Source organism: Odontesthes bonariensis, chromosome 13 (genome assembly GCF_027942865.1).
Source record: "Odontesthes bonariensis isolate fOdoBon6 chromosome 13, fOdoBon6.hap1, whole genome shotgun sequence".
Lineage (NCBI taxonomy): Eukaryota > Metazoa > Chordata > Actinopteri > Atheriniformes > Atherinopsidae > Odontesthes > Odontesthes bonariensis.
In genome coordinates this window covers 36,477,679-36,495,018 of record NC_134518.1, presented here as the reverse complement: position 1 = coordinate 36,495,018, position 17,340 = coordinate 36,477,679, and the positions used below count along the sequence as shown (strand labels likewise).

General features: G+C 39.5%; 2 protein-coding genes across 2 annotated transcripts in view; one reads left to right on the top strand and one right to left on the bottom strand.

The window, feature by feature from the left end:
- Positions 1 to 1,362, top strand: part of LOC142398124 (tripartite motif-containing protein 16-like) — a 29,980-nt gene extending 28,618 nt beyond the window's left edge. Inside the window, exon 2 of the mRNA XM_075482105.1 lies at positions 1,226 to 1,362. Within this exon, the coding sequence (XP_075338220.1) occupies positions 1,226 to 1,362 (137 nt within the window). The remainder of the gene's footprint in view (positions 1 to 1,225) is intronic.
- Positions 1 to 16,967, bottom strand: part of mtnr1al (melatonin receptor type 1A like) — a 56,589-nt gene extending 39,622 nt beyond the window's left edge. Inside the window, 2 exon segments of the mRNA XM_075482016.1 lie at positions 16,686 to 16,949; positions 16,952 to 16,967. Coding sequence (XP_075338131.1) covers positions 16,686 to 16,949; positions 16,952 to 16,967 — 280 coding nt within the window.
- Between the last annotated feature and the right edge of the window lie 373 nt (positions 16,968 to 17,340).

The window sequence follows — 17,340 nt, the reverse complement described above, 5'->3', positions numbered from 1 at the left end:
AGCTTTAGTAGCGCCGAATTCATGGGAACAAAATTGTAAATAGCCGGTATTTTGTCAGGTTTTCAACACGTTGGGGATCTAAACGACTACTTTCTCTCCTGAAAATGTTTCAAATGTTGCTAAAGTTTACAGAGTTTAGAGCTTAAGAGAAATCAGCTTCAGGCCGGCTGATTTCGGCTCGGGCAGGAGCGAAATGCATTGTGGGTAAACGCTCTGCATACTGTCTGATCGATCAGTATGTAGTATGGAACACAGCTTTTGCGTTCTGCGCATGCTCCAGATGTTTCCCGGGGTCGTGACCCGGAAGTCAAAGGAGACGATATTCCTGTTGTTGTCGCCGTCAGAAAGAAACAAACAACGCGATGGAGAATGCTCCGTTGGGCATCGAGTTTGTGCAACAAGCAGCTCATCACAGAGCAAATGTAGAGGGACGTAGCTTCATCTGGCTCTGCGTTCTCCATCTTTCTCCAATGCCTGAGTTTGTTGTTGTTGTTGGTGGTGAAGAGGTCAACAGGAAGTGGCTCTATTAGCAACAGCTGGAATGGGTACAGCGCCACCTATCACACCGGGGTATGACACGCTTTGTGCCTCTGATCCCATTCATTCACCCACATATATCCAAGGAGAATTACCCTTACTCAGCTCAGTCTGATTGTAATTTAGCCAATAATCCGATCCTTTCAGAGCCATGTGACCCTGTCTACAGAGTCTGAACTCAACAGGTCTGTGGAAGACAACTTTACAGGCTGGTTCAAAGCCAGTTGCACAAGTTAACATCAAGCTGCACCTCTGTTCCGCACAGCCACATCATCCCAAAGAGTGGGCTACAGATTATTCCTAAGTGGTTGGTTGGATGACACCAGGCTGTATGCCAGGATATGGTGAGACATGGACTCACTGATTCGACTCACTCACACAATGTGGTCGAGTTAATCCAAGAGATCACAACTGAAGGGGTTGCACTACTGGAGGGCAACATGGTGGATGCAAAGAAAAGCTACAAATGCATGCAAATGGGTTCCATCAGGCAAATGGCAACCATGAAGAGGCCGCAAGGCAGTCAGCCACAACCAAGGGCCTCCAAAGAGGAAAGCTGGTCCTGGAGAGTCGGCCGAATGGGACAAACCAAGTCTGAGCCACCTGGTATAATAGCCTGGCCAAAGGAGGAACTAAAAGCCAAGTCTGTACAATGCACAGAGTGTTTACCCCGAGACTGTCCACTAAGGGGAAGGAGGGAGCTGCCAGAGCCAGGATGAAACGACAAATATCCAGGAGGACGTCAGGAAGATGGCCCCCAGTGATGAACTGCTCCGTGAGCATCTCAGCCAGATGGAGAAGGAAGATGTACCATCAACGGGTTGAAGAATTATGCTGTCAGTGGCTGGAAAAGGCTGGTCTGAAAGCACAGAGCCACTAATCATGTGAGCTCAAGTACAGTGGCAGAGCACAAGAGTAATGGAGGCCGGGGGTCTACCACACCACCCAGGAGCCCCAGGTGTAGGCTGTGCAAAGAGGCCTCCGAGTGGTCAGTCGAGTGGGGTGTAAGATGCAGGCAGCTGTGGGTGGTTCATCCACCACCAACCATCCTCTTTATCTCTTGGTTTGGCTGTTCTGTAAACAGTTGTGGAAGCTGCTCAACAGCTGGATACAGCAAAAGAACTGGTGCTGATATCTTAAGGATGCATTTTTTAGGTTTCAGTAGAAGGCCAATATTTGTATTTTAGATCCAAACCCAAGCAAAATACCACACAAAAAAATGAGCAGCATAAACCTTCAGCAAACATTTGAATATTTTCTTTTTAACTCGGGAGATTGGCATGCATGTTCTTCAAAAGCTGCTGGAGATGCCTTTGCAAATATCAGAGACCAATTTCAAAAGGTGCATTTTCTGAGAGCCCAGAGGGAGTTTCCATAAATATATCTTTCACCCGCTGGCCAGCTGCAACCTTGCTGAGAAAGTACAGTCACCCAATACTGAAGATGTGAAGCTTTCATGATGGGCTCCCACTGCACTTCACTTCGAATCTGTATCAGGGTTCATTCAGGAAGATTTCAACTAAAAAACTCACCCTTTTCATAGAGCTTTCACTTAATTACTTTCAACCGTGATGTGTGTCATTAGAATTATGCTTTTATTCAGTTTATATTATCCTTTTTTCCCTGTAAAACACTTCAGGTTTCACTTTGAATGCTTGAAAAGCACCAACATAAAAGCTGAAACTGGCATGTATAAGGAATCAATTAGCAGCTTAAACAGGACAATTTGAATCTATTTCAAAGACAATCTGAGTAAAATAAACTGAAAAAGCATCCACTTTAAATTAAAATACTGATTTTAACACAAACTCAAAGCTAGTAATGTATTAACATTAAAATATTCATTAAAGTAGAATTAGTTTTGCAGTTTGATCCATTTACAAATGAGGATAATCAAATTTGTTATTATTTCTGAGGCATGATTGTACAATCAGTGAACTTTACTGCCAGGTGATTTTATTAATTCCACTTTCACAGACATGCCAATTAATTGATTTAACTGTAGTTATTTGATTTACATTTCTACACTTTCAATGGCTTTGAATCGGATCAACTAATGCACTGAATAAAACTGTTTTATAGATGCTGGAGGAAAATCTGCATCTAAACTGAGTAACTCTTAATCAACTTCACTCTGACTCAAAGTTGCTTTTCACTTCTGAGTGTAAGCTCTTCATCTTACTGACCCTGATCATCAGTAACAGGTTCATTTATCTTTGGAGGGGTCTGAATCTATGTACCAAAGCAGATGAGAACACATCCTGAAATCCAAATATCCCACTCCAGCTGGGTGCGGTAACATTTCATCAACCGTAGCATTGATCATTTGTAAGGCTGGACAACGATTAAAATATTTAATCTAATTAATCACATGATTTCCCTGATTAATCACGATTAATCGCATTTGTATGCAGAATCCAAAAATGAATCCAAAAGTAGCGTATAGCTTTTAGCATTTAGCTTTATTTTAAATGTGCTGCCATATGAATGAAAGTGCCATAACATTTGTTGTGCAAACACACTTTTAACATCAGCATCTTTCTGTAGTTTTTATGTAGAAGCCTCGCTCCACTGTCTGTTTCCTTGAATGACTTGCTGCTATCAGTTGTGTGTTTTGCCTTTAAGTGATATTTTAGACTGGAACTACTACGCTGAGAAGACAATTCAACTTGGCAGTGTTTACAGATGACTTTGGTTCTGTCGACTCCGCCGTCTGGAAGAACTTTAACATGAAAATGGCCGAGTAATTGAATAATTAACGAGTTAACGCGATAATAACGAGTTAACTTGCCCAGCCCTAATATGGTACCATTTCATCAACCTTGGCACTGATCATTTGCCTTTTGCACAATGTTAACAAAAGACTTTTAGCTAAAAAGTTAGCTTCTCAAAATCCATTCCAAAGTTCATGGCAAATCACCCAATAGCTGTTGACAGAAAAGCCTTCAGCTTCAGTTTAATGACTTATAAGTAGCCTCAGTCACACGTGCTTTGGATATCAGAGTGATGAATATCTAAGTCAGGGATGGGCAACTGGCGGCCCGGGGGCCGCACACAGCCCTCGTCCTCACTCAGTACGGCCCGCAAATAGGTCAATAATAATTTAATAATAAAAAAATAAAAATAAAAAATAAAAACCTTGTAATTATACTGTTGACCAATAGAGGGCGCGCCATACGCAAACAATAGCGGGGCCAGCGAATAGGAAAGTCAAGAGCCATGGCCACTAGCAGCGGCAAAAAGAGAAAACTTGACCGAGAAAATCGCATTTTTCAGCCAAAATGGGAAGAAGAGTACCTCTTCAGTTTTGTTCTTTGTTATGAAGGAGTTCAAATTCCTTTTTGCACTTTTTTTTAAGCAAATGTTTTGTCTTTGTTGCTTATTAAGGACGTGTTAAAATGCATTTATATGCAAAAAATATTTGTATGTTGGTGCAATAAACACACAGATATAAATTCTTATAAAATGTGTTCTTATTGAGAATCATTTGTAGCGTCTTTCATATCCAATTATTCGAAGTGCGTGGTCATGTTGGCCCTCTTTATCATGGAAGTTGATGTAATCCCTGATCTAAGTTAAGACTGCTTAAGTGGAGTCTGGTGGGTCACTCCACGCCTTAAGAAGAAAGAACCATTAAAGCATTCATTAAGACCTCAGGAATCTGGGTCTGAATATTTTTCTTTTTCCCCTCTTCTTTGATTGCTTTTAACTGTGTTTTAATTTTTATTCTATTTTTTTTCTCTTTAAATTGCTTGTTTTTATGCTGCTTTATGCTGTTCTTTTAAATGCCTTGTCTTTATGTAAAGCACACTGAGTTGCCTGTGGTATGAAATGCGCTATATAAATAAAGATGCCTTGCCTTGACTTGCCTTTAAACATATATTTATTGTTTTTTCATGTTAATATAACAACATCCAACAATTTAAGCATCCAAAACATATAGCAGTAAGGAAAATAATAATTAAATGATTAAAAAAGATACATTAAACCGCAGTAATTAGACAGCAAATTACTGTGCAATGAAATAATGAAAATAATAAAAATAAATAAGTAAATAAACACATGTATAAATAAAAATAATAACAATAAATAAAAAAAAGTATTCAAAATGTAGGTTATAGCTCGCACTCCCAACAACAAATTAAATAATTTTCATTATCTCATTCTCCCTCCCTCAACAGTTCCAGAAATATCCTCCAAACATCATAAAATTCAGAAGCCCTCTTTCTAACAATTATAGGTCAGTTTCTGAAGAGCCAAACTCCATGTTAAGTTATTTAACCAGCGGGTAAAAGAGGGGCAAACAACATTCTTCCAGCATCTGTGAGAAACGGCTTCATAGTTTCAACTTTTTTGTACATTTACGTTAAAACTGCTTTCAGTAAGTAAATAAGATTCAATTTAAAGCTTAAAAAAATATAAGATATATATAAGAATATAAGATATAATCTAATGACTAATTATGGAACAATTCATATAAATTAAATGATTAAACTGTTTTATGCCACCAGAAATGAATAATCTAGAAGCTCTTTGTGGGTTTTAGACTGGAATTAAGATTTGTTCCCATTTCTTTAGCTGCATGTGTGAAAAACAGCAAAGATAACACAGTGTGACAGACAGAAAACAGGATTTCTGCAGCAACAAGGTGATTCCCAAAGAGCTGTTAGCTGAAAACTTGGCATATCTCAGCATGGTGTGCAGTGTGTCCTTAAAACATTTGAGGAAACTGGACAAGTGGAGGACAGAAGAAGAAGTGTCAGGCCTAAAGAACTATCTACAGCAGATGAACAGGATCTGAAAGTGATGTCCTTAAGAAAGAGGAAAACATCCAGCAAAGACCTGACACAGGAGCTGAGAGATGCATCTGGACCTTCAGCTGATCCATCTGCTGTTGGCCCAAGCCTCATCAGAAATGGGCTCCATGGAAGGGTGGCTGTCAGGAAGCCGTTCTTAAGGAAGGGAAACAGGGAGAAAAGGCTGAGCTGGGCCAAAGGACACAAGAAGTGGGCTGAAAAACGTGTGATAGCTACGTTGGTCCACAAAGGAAAACGTGGTATTGTCACAATTTGGCCGCTAAAATTGTGACAAAACCACGTTTTATTTGGCCTGTTCATTTACATTGCAACCAGGTCACGTGATTATCAAGTTTCCCTCAGCTAAAAAAAGAAAATGGCCGACTGTCGACCTTTTTTCTGTGAAAAACATAATACTTTAAGAAAGCATCTACATTTGTATGCATTTCGATGGCATTTCTAGCGAGAACTATGCATAATATTTTTATAAGAATGTAGACGATCTTTCGTTTATTATTTTCGCCAAAGATTTTAGTATCTCCTTGAAAAAACGTAACAATAAAACGTTTTGTATCGTTGTTAAGGTGGTTGCTATGGAGCAATGTAAATGAATGGGCCAAATAAAACGTGGTACTGTCACAATTTTTGGGGGCCAAATTGTGACAATACCACGTTTTCCCTTGTGGACCAATGTAGCTATGACACGTTTTTCTGTGAGACCGGGTTGGAATGACACAAGCTGTTACCATGGAAACATCTGCAGATATTCACTTTAAAGCTGCTCAGAACTGAACTAAGTCTGCTTCTGCCTCAGATTCTGGGTTTATGTTCATGTTGGAACATGTTTCATTGCATCTAAATCCTGTCCTAAACTACTGTTCAGCTTGGAAATGTGCTGCATGTTCTGTGGTTCCCCTCCCAACGCTCGTGCTGTCTGGTAGAAACTTTAAAATGGAAAACGGGGGATTTAAAAAGGACGCTGTGATGGATGGATTCTCATCTCTCAAACTCACAATCTAATCATAGCAGCTGTCTGTATATTTGCTGTTTTACGTTCATATCTGGCCTCACAGATGCCCCCAAACAACTCTGCGGAGAATAAACTGATTTACATGATAAGTTTCATCGGCTCAGAGGTCCAGAGCTCATCGAGACAATCAGACTGAACTCCAGTGAGATGCTGAGATGAAAAAAAAGGTCAAAGAAGAAGAGGAGCTTATTCTCCAAGCAAATACCCTCAATTGGTGGCAAAATCCCAACCCAAAGAGATTCAGCACAACAACAAGCTCAGATTTACTTCTCACCCACAAACAGCCAAACCTCATGTGAGCGACTGCTGAAATTTAGCAAGAGACGTGATAGACTTAAAGATTCAGCACGATCCTGCTGTCTCTGAGCGGCTTACACCACGTGTGTGGATGTACAAACCATCAGGCTGGAAGCTCCAAACCTTTTTTTTTTTTTTTTTACTCCAAATTAGGTTTCTGACCCCTATTATTGCAGGGCAAAACTTTAATGAGAATTTCTATGTTGTGATTCGACACTGAACAAATATTCCTGCTGCATTTTGACACAGATTCTCAGCAGGGGGCAGTAATCTGCCCGGAAACAGTAAGTGTACCCACAAAGGAAAGGAAGAAGAAAACTGAGAAACCCTGAGAAAACTGGAGTAGAAGTTTGAGAATGTTAAGAAAACTGGTCTGTGACAGCAAATCCAGCCACATTTTCTGGGAGGATTTCGGTGAGTTTCAGTGGGAAAACTCCACAGGATGCTTTTAAACTGAGATATATGGCACATGCACAAAGAGCTGGACCGGCTCTGAAACTGTTTAAAAACTGCATTTTTCTCAGGTTTTCAGCTCATCTTCATCAGTGTCTAGAAGCAGAGATTTAATGTTTGATACTTTAACCATTTTCTATTGAATTTTGAAATCCTTTAGCAAATTCAAAGGTTCCCTCGTCTGCTTAATGCTTCAGAAACACTCCGATTTTTCTTATTTTAGATTAGATAGAATAAATTTTAAAAGCCTGCTGATGGTTTACAATCTGTGATCTGTTCAGAGAATATAAAGCCAGCAGAGCTCTTAGATCCAAGGACTCAGGTCAGCTGGTCCAGTCCAGAGTCCAGACTAAACATGGAGAAGCAGCATTTAGCTGTTATGCTGCAAACAAGTGGAACAAACTGCCAGTGGAGATTAAACTTTCACCAAATGGAGACATTTTTAAATCCAGGTTAAAGACATTTCTGTTCTCATGTGTCTATGCATGAAATCTGCACGCTATCTTTGAACTTATCTGGACTGTTGCTTGTTTTTAAATTCATTTAAATGATTTTAGTTGTTTCTCTTTATATTATTTTATGTATTTTTAATGCTTCTTCCACTCCCTGCTGCAATGCTTTCATTTTATGTAAAGCACTTTGAACTGTTTTGTACATGAAATGTGCTACAAATAGATTTGATTTGATGTGATTTAGTTTTCACTTCCTCTGATGAGTTTTATGTTGCTGTATTTGAAAGCATCTGTCTTTGAGTGGAAGAAATATCAAAGAGGAGTACGATTCAGGGGGCTCCTTTTGGCTCTGAAGCATCAGCAGCAGCATCCACCCTGCTGCAGGATTTTCATTCACTCACTAAAAAGCTTCCATGGGATACTTGAGTTCAGAGAATAGAGGTGATTCATCCATACCTCATACATACACACACATTTTTGTCCCCTTTTAAAACAACTTAAAACCATTATATGTTAATATTTTTTCCCACTTTTTTTTCATAGTAAAAGATCTATGAAAAAAAAGCGTAAAAAAATATTAATTTCTGTATCTGTATTCTGTATCCATTGCAGAAAAACTAAAAAGCTTTAAAAACTGATGTTGTAGCTCATCAATGACATATCCCAGACCTAATAATCCCCCAGAGAATATTTCACTTTGCATTGCATACATTGAAAATATAGCAGTTTTTGTGTGTGTTTTTTAACAGAAATTGGTGTTTACCTCGTATACACTGGTATTTAAAGGGTTAATTTTTTGAAAATAATTGAAAACTTGATGGTTATGATCAGAACTGAAGTGGAAGAAAAGATTTCTGAAAAAAAAAAGTGGAAAAAAATATTAACATGTGGTATTTTGGGGATAATTTTAGAAGGGGACAAAAAATGCCCTTTTCAGAAATTAAAGAGTTTTTTTTTTTTTAAATCAGGCATAAAGAAAAAATTTAAAATCAATGTTGTTGCTAATCATTGACATATCCCAGACCATAATTATTCCTACTAAATAATTCCACTTTGCATTCCATATTTTGAAAATACTGGCACCTAAAGGCTTAAAATTTGGGCTAAAAAGTTCAAATAGGCATCTAAAGGGTTAATTTTTTTAAAATAATTGAAAACTTATTATGATCAGAACTGAAGTGGAATAAAAGATTTATGAAAAAAAATTGGAAAAAATATTAATATATGGTGTTTTTAGGTCGTTTTAAAAGGGGACAAAAATGTCCCTTTTCAGAAATGAAGGAGTTTTTTTTTCTACACAATGAAAAATTGCATTGTGTATGATGTGTGTTTGAAATTGTCAAAAATGCACAACTGGATCAAATATGATGAGTATCACTATCTACAGTGTAAAATTAGAGGAGAAAGTACACCCCAAGTGGAGAAAAAATGAAATTAATTAAAAATTAAAATCCGTGCTCAAGGATGAACCTGGGTGATATTTTGAGTTCATAACCAGCTCGGTCTTCTGTGGATCGCTCTGTCCAGGGGGGGCTGTCCTCTGCCTCTGAAAAGGTTGAGCACCGCTGATCTGCTGGCCTGATTCTAATTGATTTCCAGCAGGACACAGATTGTAGTTTCAGAGACAGCAAATGAGTTTAATTTGGGGGGTTTGGGCAGCGAGCCAAGTTCCAGCAACGCTAAACACAAAGCGGTTCCTCCTCCAGTTCCTGATTTCACGGTAGGCTGAGCTCAAACTCAGGGTTGACACATTTGCCTGTTGGAATGCAAACAATTAGGGCGAAGAGTCTCATCACAGCAGATTTATATTCTCAGGTGTTGTTGTGCAGCTATGAGTGAAGGATCTGCTGACACTCTACTGGACTTTACAGATGATCTGATCACGCACCTTCGATTGGGAAGCTGCAGACGGAGCATGGATGGAAATACAAGAGAAGAAAAAGGCTGTGTTCGAAACCGTATACTTCTCCTTCTACACCTACTACTCCTACTAACTTTCTGAGTTAGTATGCGAGTTTGAGTAAGCAGAAGTTCCCGGATGCATACTAGATTCTCTGAAATGTTGGATATGCATCATGAGGTTACTACTCATACTCAAACTACCCAAGATGCAACGTAACGTGATGTCGCCGATCGTCATTTCCTGTCAAAACGGCAGTTTCAAGCTAGCTACAACGAGGGTAGGTTCACTTCCTGTTTTCAAAACAAAAGCACCAATTGTATGGTAATGGCTTTCCCTATGATAAAAGGAAACGGGTATTTTATTTTGTGAAAATAACAGGAAGTGCGTTGCTCACTGCGGCTAGCTTTAGTAGCGCCGAATTCGTGGGAACAACATTGTAAATAGCCGGTATTTTGTCAGGTTTTCAACACGTTGGGGATCTAAACGACTACTTTCTCTCCTGAAAATGTTTCAAATGTTGCTAAAGTTTACAGAGTTTAGAGCTTAAGGGAAATCAGCTTCAGGCCGGCTGATTTCTGCTCGGGCAGGAGCGAAGTGCATTGTGGGTAAACGCTCTGCATACTGTCTGATCGATGAGTATGCAGTATGTAGTATGTAGTATGTAGTATGGAAGTATGCAGTATGTAGTATGCAGTATGTAGTATGCAGTATGTAGTATGCAGTATGTAGTATGTAGTATGCAGTATGCAGTATGTAGTATGTAGTATGTAGTATGTAGTATGTAGTATGCAGTATGCAGTATGTAGTATGCAGTATGGAAGTATGTAGTATGCAGTATGTAGTATGGAAGTATGCAGTATGTAGTGTGTAGTATGTAGTATGTAGTATGCAGTATGTAGTATGTAGTATGTAGTATGCAGTATGTAGTATGCAGTATGTAGTATGGAAGTATGTAGTATGCAGTATGCAGTATGGAAGTATGCAGTATGTAGTATGGAAGTATGTAGTATGGAAGTATGCAGTATGGAAGTATGTAGTATGTAGTATGCATTATGTAGTATGTAGTATGCAGTATGTAGTATGTAGTATGGAAGTATGTTGTATGGAAGTATGTAGTATGCAGTATGCAGTATGTAGTATGGAAGTATGTAGTATGCAGTATGCAGTATGGAGTATGGAGTATGCAGTATGTAGTATGGAAGTATGTAGTATGCAGTATGTAGTATGCAGTATGTAGTATGTAGTATGGAAGTATGTAGTATGTAGTATGGAAGTATGTAGTATGCAGTATGCAGTATGTAGTATGGAAGTATGCAGTATGTAGTATGCAGTATGTAGTATGTAGTATGCAGTATGTAGTATGTAGTATGGAAGTATGTAGTATGTAGTATGCAGTATGGAGTATGCAGTATGTAGTATGGAAGTATGTAGTATGTAGTATGGTAGTATGCAGTATGTAGTATGGAAGTATGTAGTATGCAGTATGTAGTATGTAGTATGCAGTATGTAGTATGGAAGTATGTAGTATGGTAGTATGCAGTATGTAGTATGGAAGTATGTAGTATGTAGTATGTAGTATGGTAGTATGCAGAATGTAGTATGTAGTATGGAAGTATGGAAGTATGGAAGTATGTAGTATGGAAGTATGTAGTATGGAAGTATGTAGTATGAAGTATGTAGTATGGAAGTATGCAGTAGGTAGTATGTAGTATGCAGTATGGAAGTATGTAGTATGTAGTATGCAGTATGTAGTATGCAGTATGCAGTATGTAGTATGGAAGTATGTAGTATGTAGTATGGTAGTATGAAGTATGTAGTATGGAAGTATGCAGTAGGTAGTATGTAGTATGGAAGTATGTAGTATGCAGTATGTAGTATGCAGTATGTAGTATGGAAGTATGCAGTATGTAGTATGCAGTATGTAGTATGGAAGTATGTAGTATGTAGTATGCAGTATGTAGTATGTAGTATGCAGTATGCAGTATATAGTATGGAAGTATGTAGTATGCAGTATGTAGTATGGAAGTATGCAGTATGTAGTATGTAGTATGCAGTATGTAGTATGCAGTATGGAAGTATGCAGTATGTAGTATGTAGTATGCAGTATGTAGTATGCAGTATGGAAGTATGTAGTATGCAGTATGTAGTATGGAAGTATGCAGTATGTAGTATGTAGTATGCAGTATGGAAGTATGCAGTATGTAGTATGTAGTATGCAGTATGGAAGTATGTAGTATGTAGTATGCAGTATGTAGTATGTAGTATGTAGTATGCAGTATGTAGTATGCAGTATGGAAGTATGCAGTATGGTAGTATGCAGTATGGAAGTATGCAGTATGTAGTATGTAGTATGCAGTATGTAGTATGCAGTATGGAAGTATGCAGTATGTAGTATGTAGTATGCAGTATGTAGTATGGAAGTATGCAGTATGTAGTATGTAGTATGTAGTATGCAGTATGTAGTATGCAGTATGTAGTATGCAGTATGGAAGTATGTAGTATGCAGTATGTAGTATGCAGTATGGAAGTATGTAGTATGTAGTATGCAGTATGTAGTATGCAGTATGGAAGTATGCAGTATGCAGTATGTAGTATGCAGTATGGAAGTATGCAGTATGTAGTATGTAGTATGCAGTATGTAGTATGCAGTATGGAAGTATGCAGTATGTAGTATGTAGTATGTAGTATGGAAGTATGCAGTATGTAGTATGTATTATGTAGTATGTAGTATGTAGTATGCAGTATGCAGTATGTAGTATGTAGTATGTAGTATGCAGTATGTAGTATGCAGTATGTAGTATGCAGTATGTAGTATGCAGTATGGAAGTATGCAGTATGTAGTATGTAGTATGTAGTATGCAGTATGCAGTATGTAGTATGTAGTATGCAGTATGTAGTATGCAGTATGGAAGTATGCAGTATGTAGTATGTATTATGTAGTATGTAGTATGTAGTATGCAGTATGCAGTATGTAGTATGTAGTATGTAGTATGTAGTATGCAGTATGTAGTATGCAGTATGGAAGTATGCAGTATGTAGTATGTAGTATGTAGTATGTAGTATGCAGTATGTAGTATGCAGTATGTAGTATGTAGTATGTAGTATGTAGTATGCAGTATGGAAGTATGCAGTATGTAGTATGTAGTATGTAGTATGTAGTATGCAGTATGTAGTATGTAGTATGCAGTATGTAGTATGCAGTATGGAAGTATGCAGTATGTAGTATGTAGTATGTAGTATGTAGTATGCAGTATGTAGTATGTAGTATGTAGTATGTAGTATGCAGTATGTAGTATGCAGTATGGAAGTATGCAGTATGTATTATGTAGTATGTAGTATGTAGTATGCAGTATGTAGTATGTAGTATGTAGTATGCAGTATGTAGTATGTAGTATGCAGTATGTAGTATGTAGTATGTAGTATGCAGTATGTAGTATGCAGTATGGAAGTATGCAGTATGTAGTATGTAGTATGTAGTATGTAGTATGTAGTATGCAGTATGCAGTATGGAGTATGCAGTTTCGAACACAGCCAATGACAAACGGGGTAATAATTCACCAGATCTGAACTCAAGAGATGAAGGGAGGAAAAGGAGAGCGATATAAAGGAGTAGAGAGTCATTGAAGGGAGGAAAATGGGACACCGAGGGGAGTTGAGGAACGGTGAGAAGAAGAGTCTTAACGGGATGAATCAAATGAAAAGGACAGGACAGGAGAGGGGAGATGGATTGGAAAGGCAGGAGATGAATGGAAAAGAGCCGAGGAGATGGAGTAACTGATGAGAAAGGGGGGCGAAAGATAAGAGAAGACGGGAAGGAAGGGGAGATCTATGAGAAAGTGCTGAGATGAATAAAGGAGAGAGGTGAATTCATCCAGCTCTCCAGCCCCGGGATCACATTCCAGATCAGGGATTCCAGGAATATGCGTTGATGGAAAGAGACGGAGAGTGAATGGGTGATATATTTAGGGCGGCTAAAGGCACGCCGGACATGCTAATCCATCACGCTTACAAGGCTGGAGCTCTGCAGCGTGACGGTGATGAGACGACCGGAATCTGCAGATTCAGACACTGAGGTGACAGAAAAGGAGCTGAAACCTTCTGTTCACTTCATTCTGTTTTCTTATTGTTTCTTTTTTTTAATCAAGTTTTTGCTTTACAGAGGCAGTTTACAAGTTCAAACATGGTTCACTGGCGTGATAAGAAGTTTCCTTTAGATTAAAAGCACGAAAGGTGCGTCTCGGTCAGATGAAGCTGCTTCTACTTTCACATGAAACGGGTGAAAATTCTGACTGAAAGCCAGCAGACGGCAAACATTCACTTCTCAGCCACCTTACATCTAACATGTGCGACTGTTTACGTTATTATTAGGGCTGCGATTAAAATGTTTAATCTAATTAATCGCGATTAATCACATTTGTACGCAGAATCCAAAAATGAATCCAAAAGTAGTGTATAGCTTTTAGCATTTAGTTTTATTTTAAATGTGCTGCCATTTGAATGAAAGTGCCATAACATTTGTTGTGCAAACACACTTTTAACATCAGCATCTTTCTGTAGTTTTTATGTAGAAGCCTCGCTCCACTGTCTGTTTCCTTGAATGACTTGCTGCTATCAGTTGTGTGTTTTGCCTTTAAGTGATATTTTAGACTGGAACTACTACGCTGAGAAGACAATTCAACTTGGCAGAGTTTACAGATGACTTTGGTTCTGTCGACTCCGCCGTCTGGAAGAACTTTAACATGAAAATGGCCGAGTAAAAGTTCCGTACCCTTCTCCATGTTTGGTGGATCCGCCGATTACTTTCTTTTCCTGTTCCACAGCAGACAGCAACAGACTTTTACAGAATAAAAGCCTGTGAGCAACAGACTTTTACAAAATAAAAGCCTGTGAGCAGCAGACTTTTACAAAATAAAAGCCTGTGAGCAACAGACTTTTACAAAATAAAAGCCTGTGAGCAGCAGACTTTTACAAAATAAAAGCCTGTGAGCAACAGACTTGCGCGGCCCTGTGCTGCATGTTGTTCCCACTCTCTCTGCCCCCTGCGTCCTGTCTCTCTGAACTTTTCTATCCATTAAAGGCACAAAAGCCCCCCCAAAAAATAAAAAACTGCACTAATGCGCAATAAATTATTTATCGGCATTAAATAATTGACGAGTTAACGCGATAATAACGAGTTAACTCGCCCAGCCCTAGTTATTATAAATCATCCAGATTTATCGAGCACCGTTTTGTCTTCTTTTGCTCCGACTTTATTCAGCGTGTCGTGTCTTTCTCTTTCAATCTTCCCTAAACGGATGATCAGAATAAGAAGATAATCTTCCCGTCAGCCTCTGAAAGCAGGGAAATTTCCTGTCAGATATCGTTCTGCCTGGAGTGTAAAAACGAGGCAGGATCAGGGAGGAGACGTGACCTTTGAGAAGTATCAGGTGGAGTCTTCGGATCTGCCAGCTTCTCTGTTTTAGTCCTGTTGAAGGTCAGAGTTTCCTAAAAAAAGGTGTGAACACAGAACAGCTGCGCAACTCACACTTTTAAGCCCTTCCACCACCTACCAATAAGAAAAAGTATATTTTATCAAACATTTAGGCCCTTTTCAGAGCATATAAGGTGCATGCTGTGGGGTCTAAGTTGTCATGTTGGTAATGAGCTGAATGAGGACCCCTCTATGCTTTTATTTAAGCAGCTGTGAGGATAAAATCTCCTCTCGGGGATTAATTAAGTGCCGTTTTATTCAGACTTTCAGGGCAAACCTGTTTCATGGCAGAGACGTAAACGTGAGTTGTTGAATGGGAGTCGCAGCACTCGGTCTTCAGAGTGCAACCTCCTGTTGATCTGCATTAGCAGCGATCGGGTTAAGCACTTCACTAAGTGCCACTTCATTCAGCCTTTGAGGAGAAGACACAGCCTTTCTCTTCCGCAGTCTTAGCTTCTGACCTTTCACAAACGAGCTCCTCTCATCTTTTTTTTTCTTCTGGATTGTTTTTTCCTGTCTGGACTGTTATTACCGAAGCTGTGCATTAAGTCTCATCACTTCCACAGTACAAAAGGAAAGAAAACATTGTCCTATGAGAAGAAGAAGAAGGTTTTTATCCTCATTAAATGCTTCTAATGGGATGTTTTCTGCCTCAGATGGTGATTTCCTCAAATGTTTGTGTTATTTATGCACAGCAGTGGTCCTGACGATGTGTATTTCACATCAGAATGTGAGTTTCTAGCAAATTTATCATCAATTACAGCGATTCACCAACTGTGACTCGACTGAGAGACGAGATTAAAAATCAAAAAGAGATTCAGAGCTGCTCCAGAACTCTAATACTAACCGTTGTGAGACCCGATGCGGACATTTTTCTACAAGTTGCAGAGCATCAAACCCAACAGGAGGAGGACAGCATCTCCTTTGCAGAATGATTCTCATCAGTGAGCAGGTGCAGAAGGTTAGTTTAGACAGGAAACAGTACAGACAGAACTGTGCCATGAAAGTTATTCCAGTTTTATTACGCATATTTTTCTATTTCACGATAAAAAGTTTCAGAATAATTATTCCTGCACGGAATGAAAACGTATCTACTGTAATAACTATAAATAATTCTGTTATTTAAAGCTGTGGTCATTAGAATAATACAAGTGTCACACAGGAATCACGTCGGGTAAAAAGAATCCGTAATCTGTGATATGTTCAGAGAATATAAAGCCAGCAGAGCTCTTAGATCCAAGGACTCAGGTCAGCTGGTCCAGTCCAGAGTCCAGACTAAACATGGAGAAGCAGCATTTAGCTGTTATGCTGCAAACAAGTGGAACAAACTGCCAGTGGAGATTAAACTTTCACCAAATGGAGACATTTTTAAATCCAGGTTAAAAACATTTCTGTTCTCATGTGTCTATGCATGAAATATCTTTTAACTTATCTAGACTGTTGCTGGTTTTTAAATTCATTTTAATTAATTTATTTGTTTCTCTTTATATTCTTTTATGTATTTTTAATGCTTCTTCCACTCCCTGCTGCAATGCTTTTATTTTATGTGAAGCACTTTGAATTGTTTTGTAGATCAAATGTGCTACAAATACATTTGATTTGATTTTGATTTGATTTGAAGTGTCACACAGGAAGAATCTGTAATAAAAAGTTAAAACACACAAGCACCTTTCAGCTCACTCTGTTCACTTTAATCAAAATCATATCTCTGCTAATCAGGCCGCCAAACAAGAAGCCGTGCACGTACCTGCTTTCCTGAGTTTTCTGTTCCTGAACACGGACACGATGACCAGCAGGTTCCCGATAACATCCACCACGATGGTCGTGATCAGGACGCCGGCCAGCAGGGTCAGCACCCAGGGGAAGGAGTGGTGCTGCTGACCCGGGGCCCCCTCCTCCCCTCCCGGCGTGGAGTTCCGGGGCTCCAGGGTCCCCTCCGCCATGGTGGGCTCATGGTCCTCCAGGGACATCAGTTGCGGAAGGTGCCGCGGGTCCACGAGTCGCATCGGAAGGTCGGTCCATTCAGCATAACGCATGGAGGTCAGACTAGGCGCACCCTAGAGCCGTGCGCACGGAGGCGCGCAGCGGTACCGCGGAAAATCGTCCTTTAAGCGCCCAGATGTTCAAAGAAGGCATCGCAGGAACATTCCGCTGGAATCTGTTTAGTTCTGTGTCTGGTTATTCCCGCCTGGCACCTGTGAAGGGTCTCCCATCACCGATGAGCATCCCCGGGCTTATCAACTGCCCCCCACCTCCGCTGGAAAGCCCGCTTTCTCTGCTCCCCGCGTGTCCTTCTGGCGCAGCTGGAGCGATGTCTCCACTCCGAGGCTTCATTCACAAATCCGCTCCGTCAGTCATGACCTCAGCTCCGCTCGTTTTCGGGGCCGTTCCGCCTGTCACTC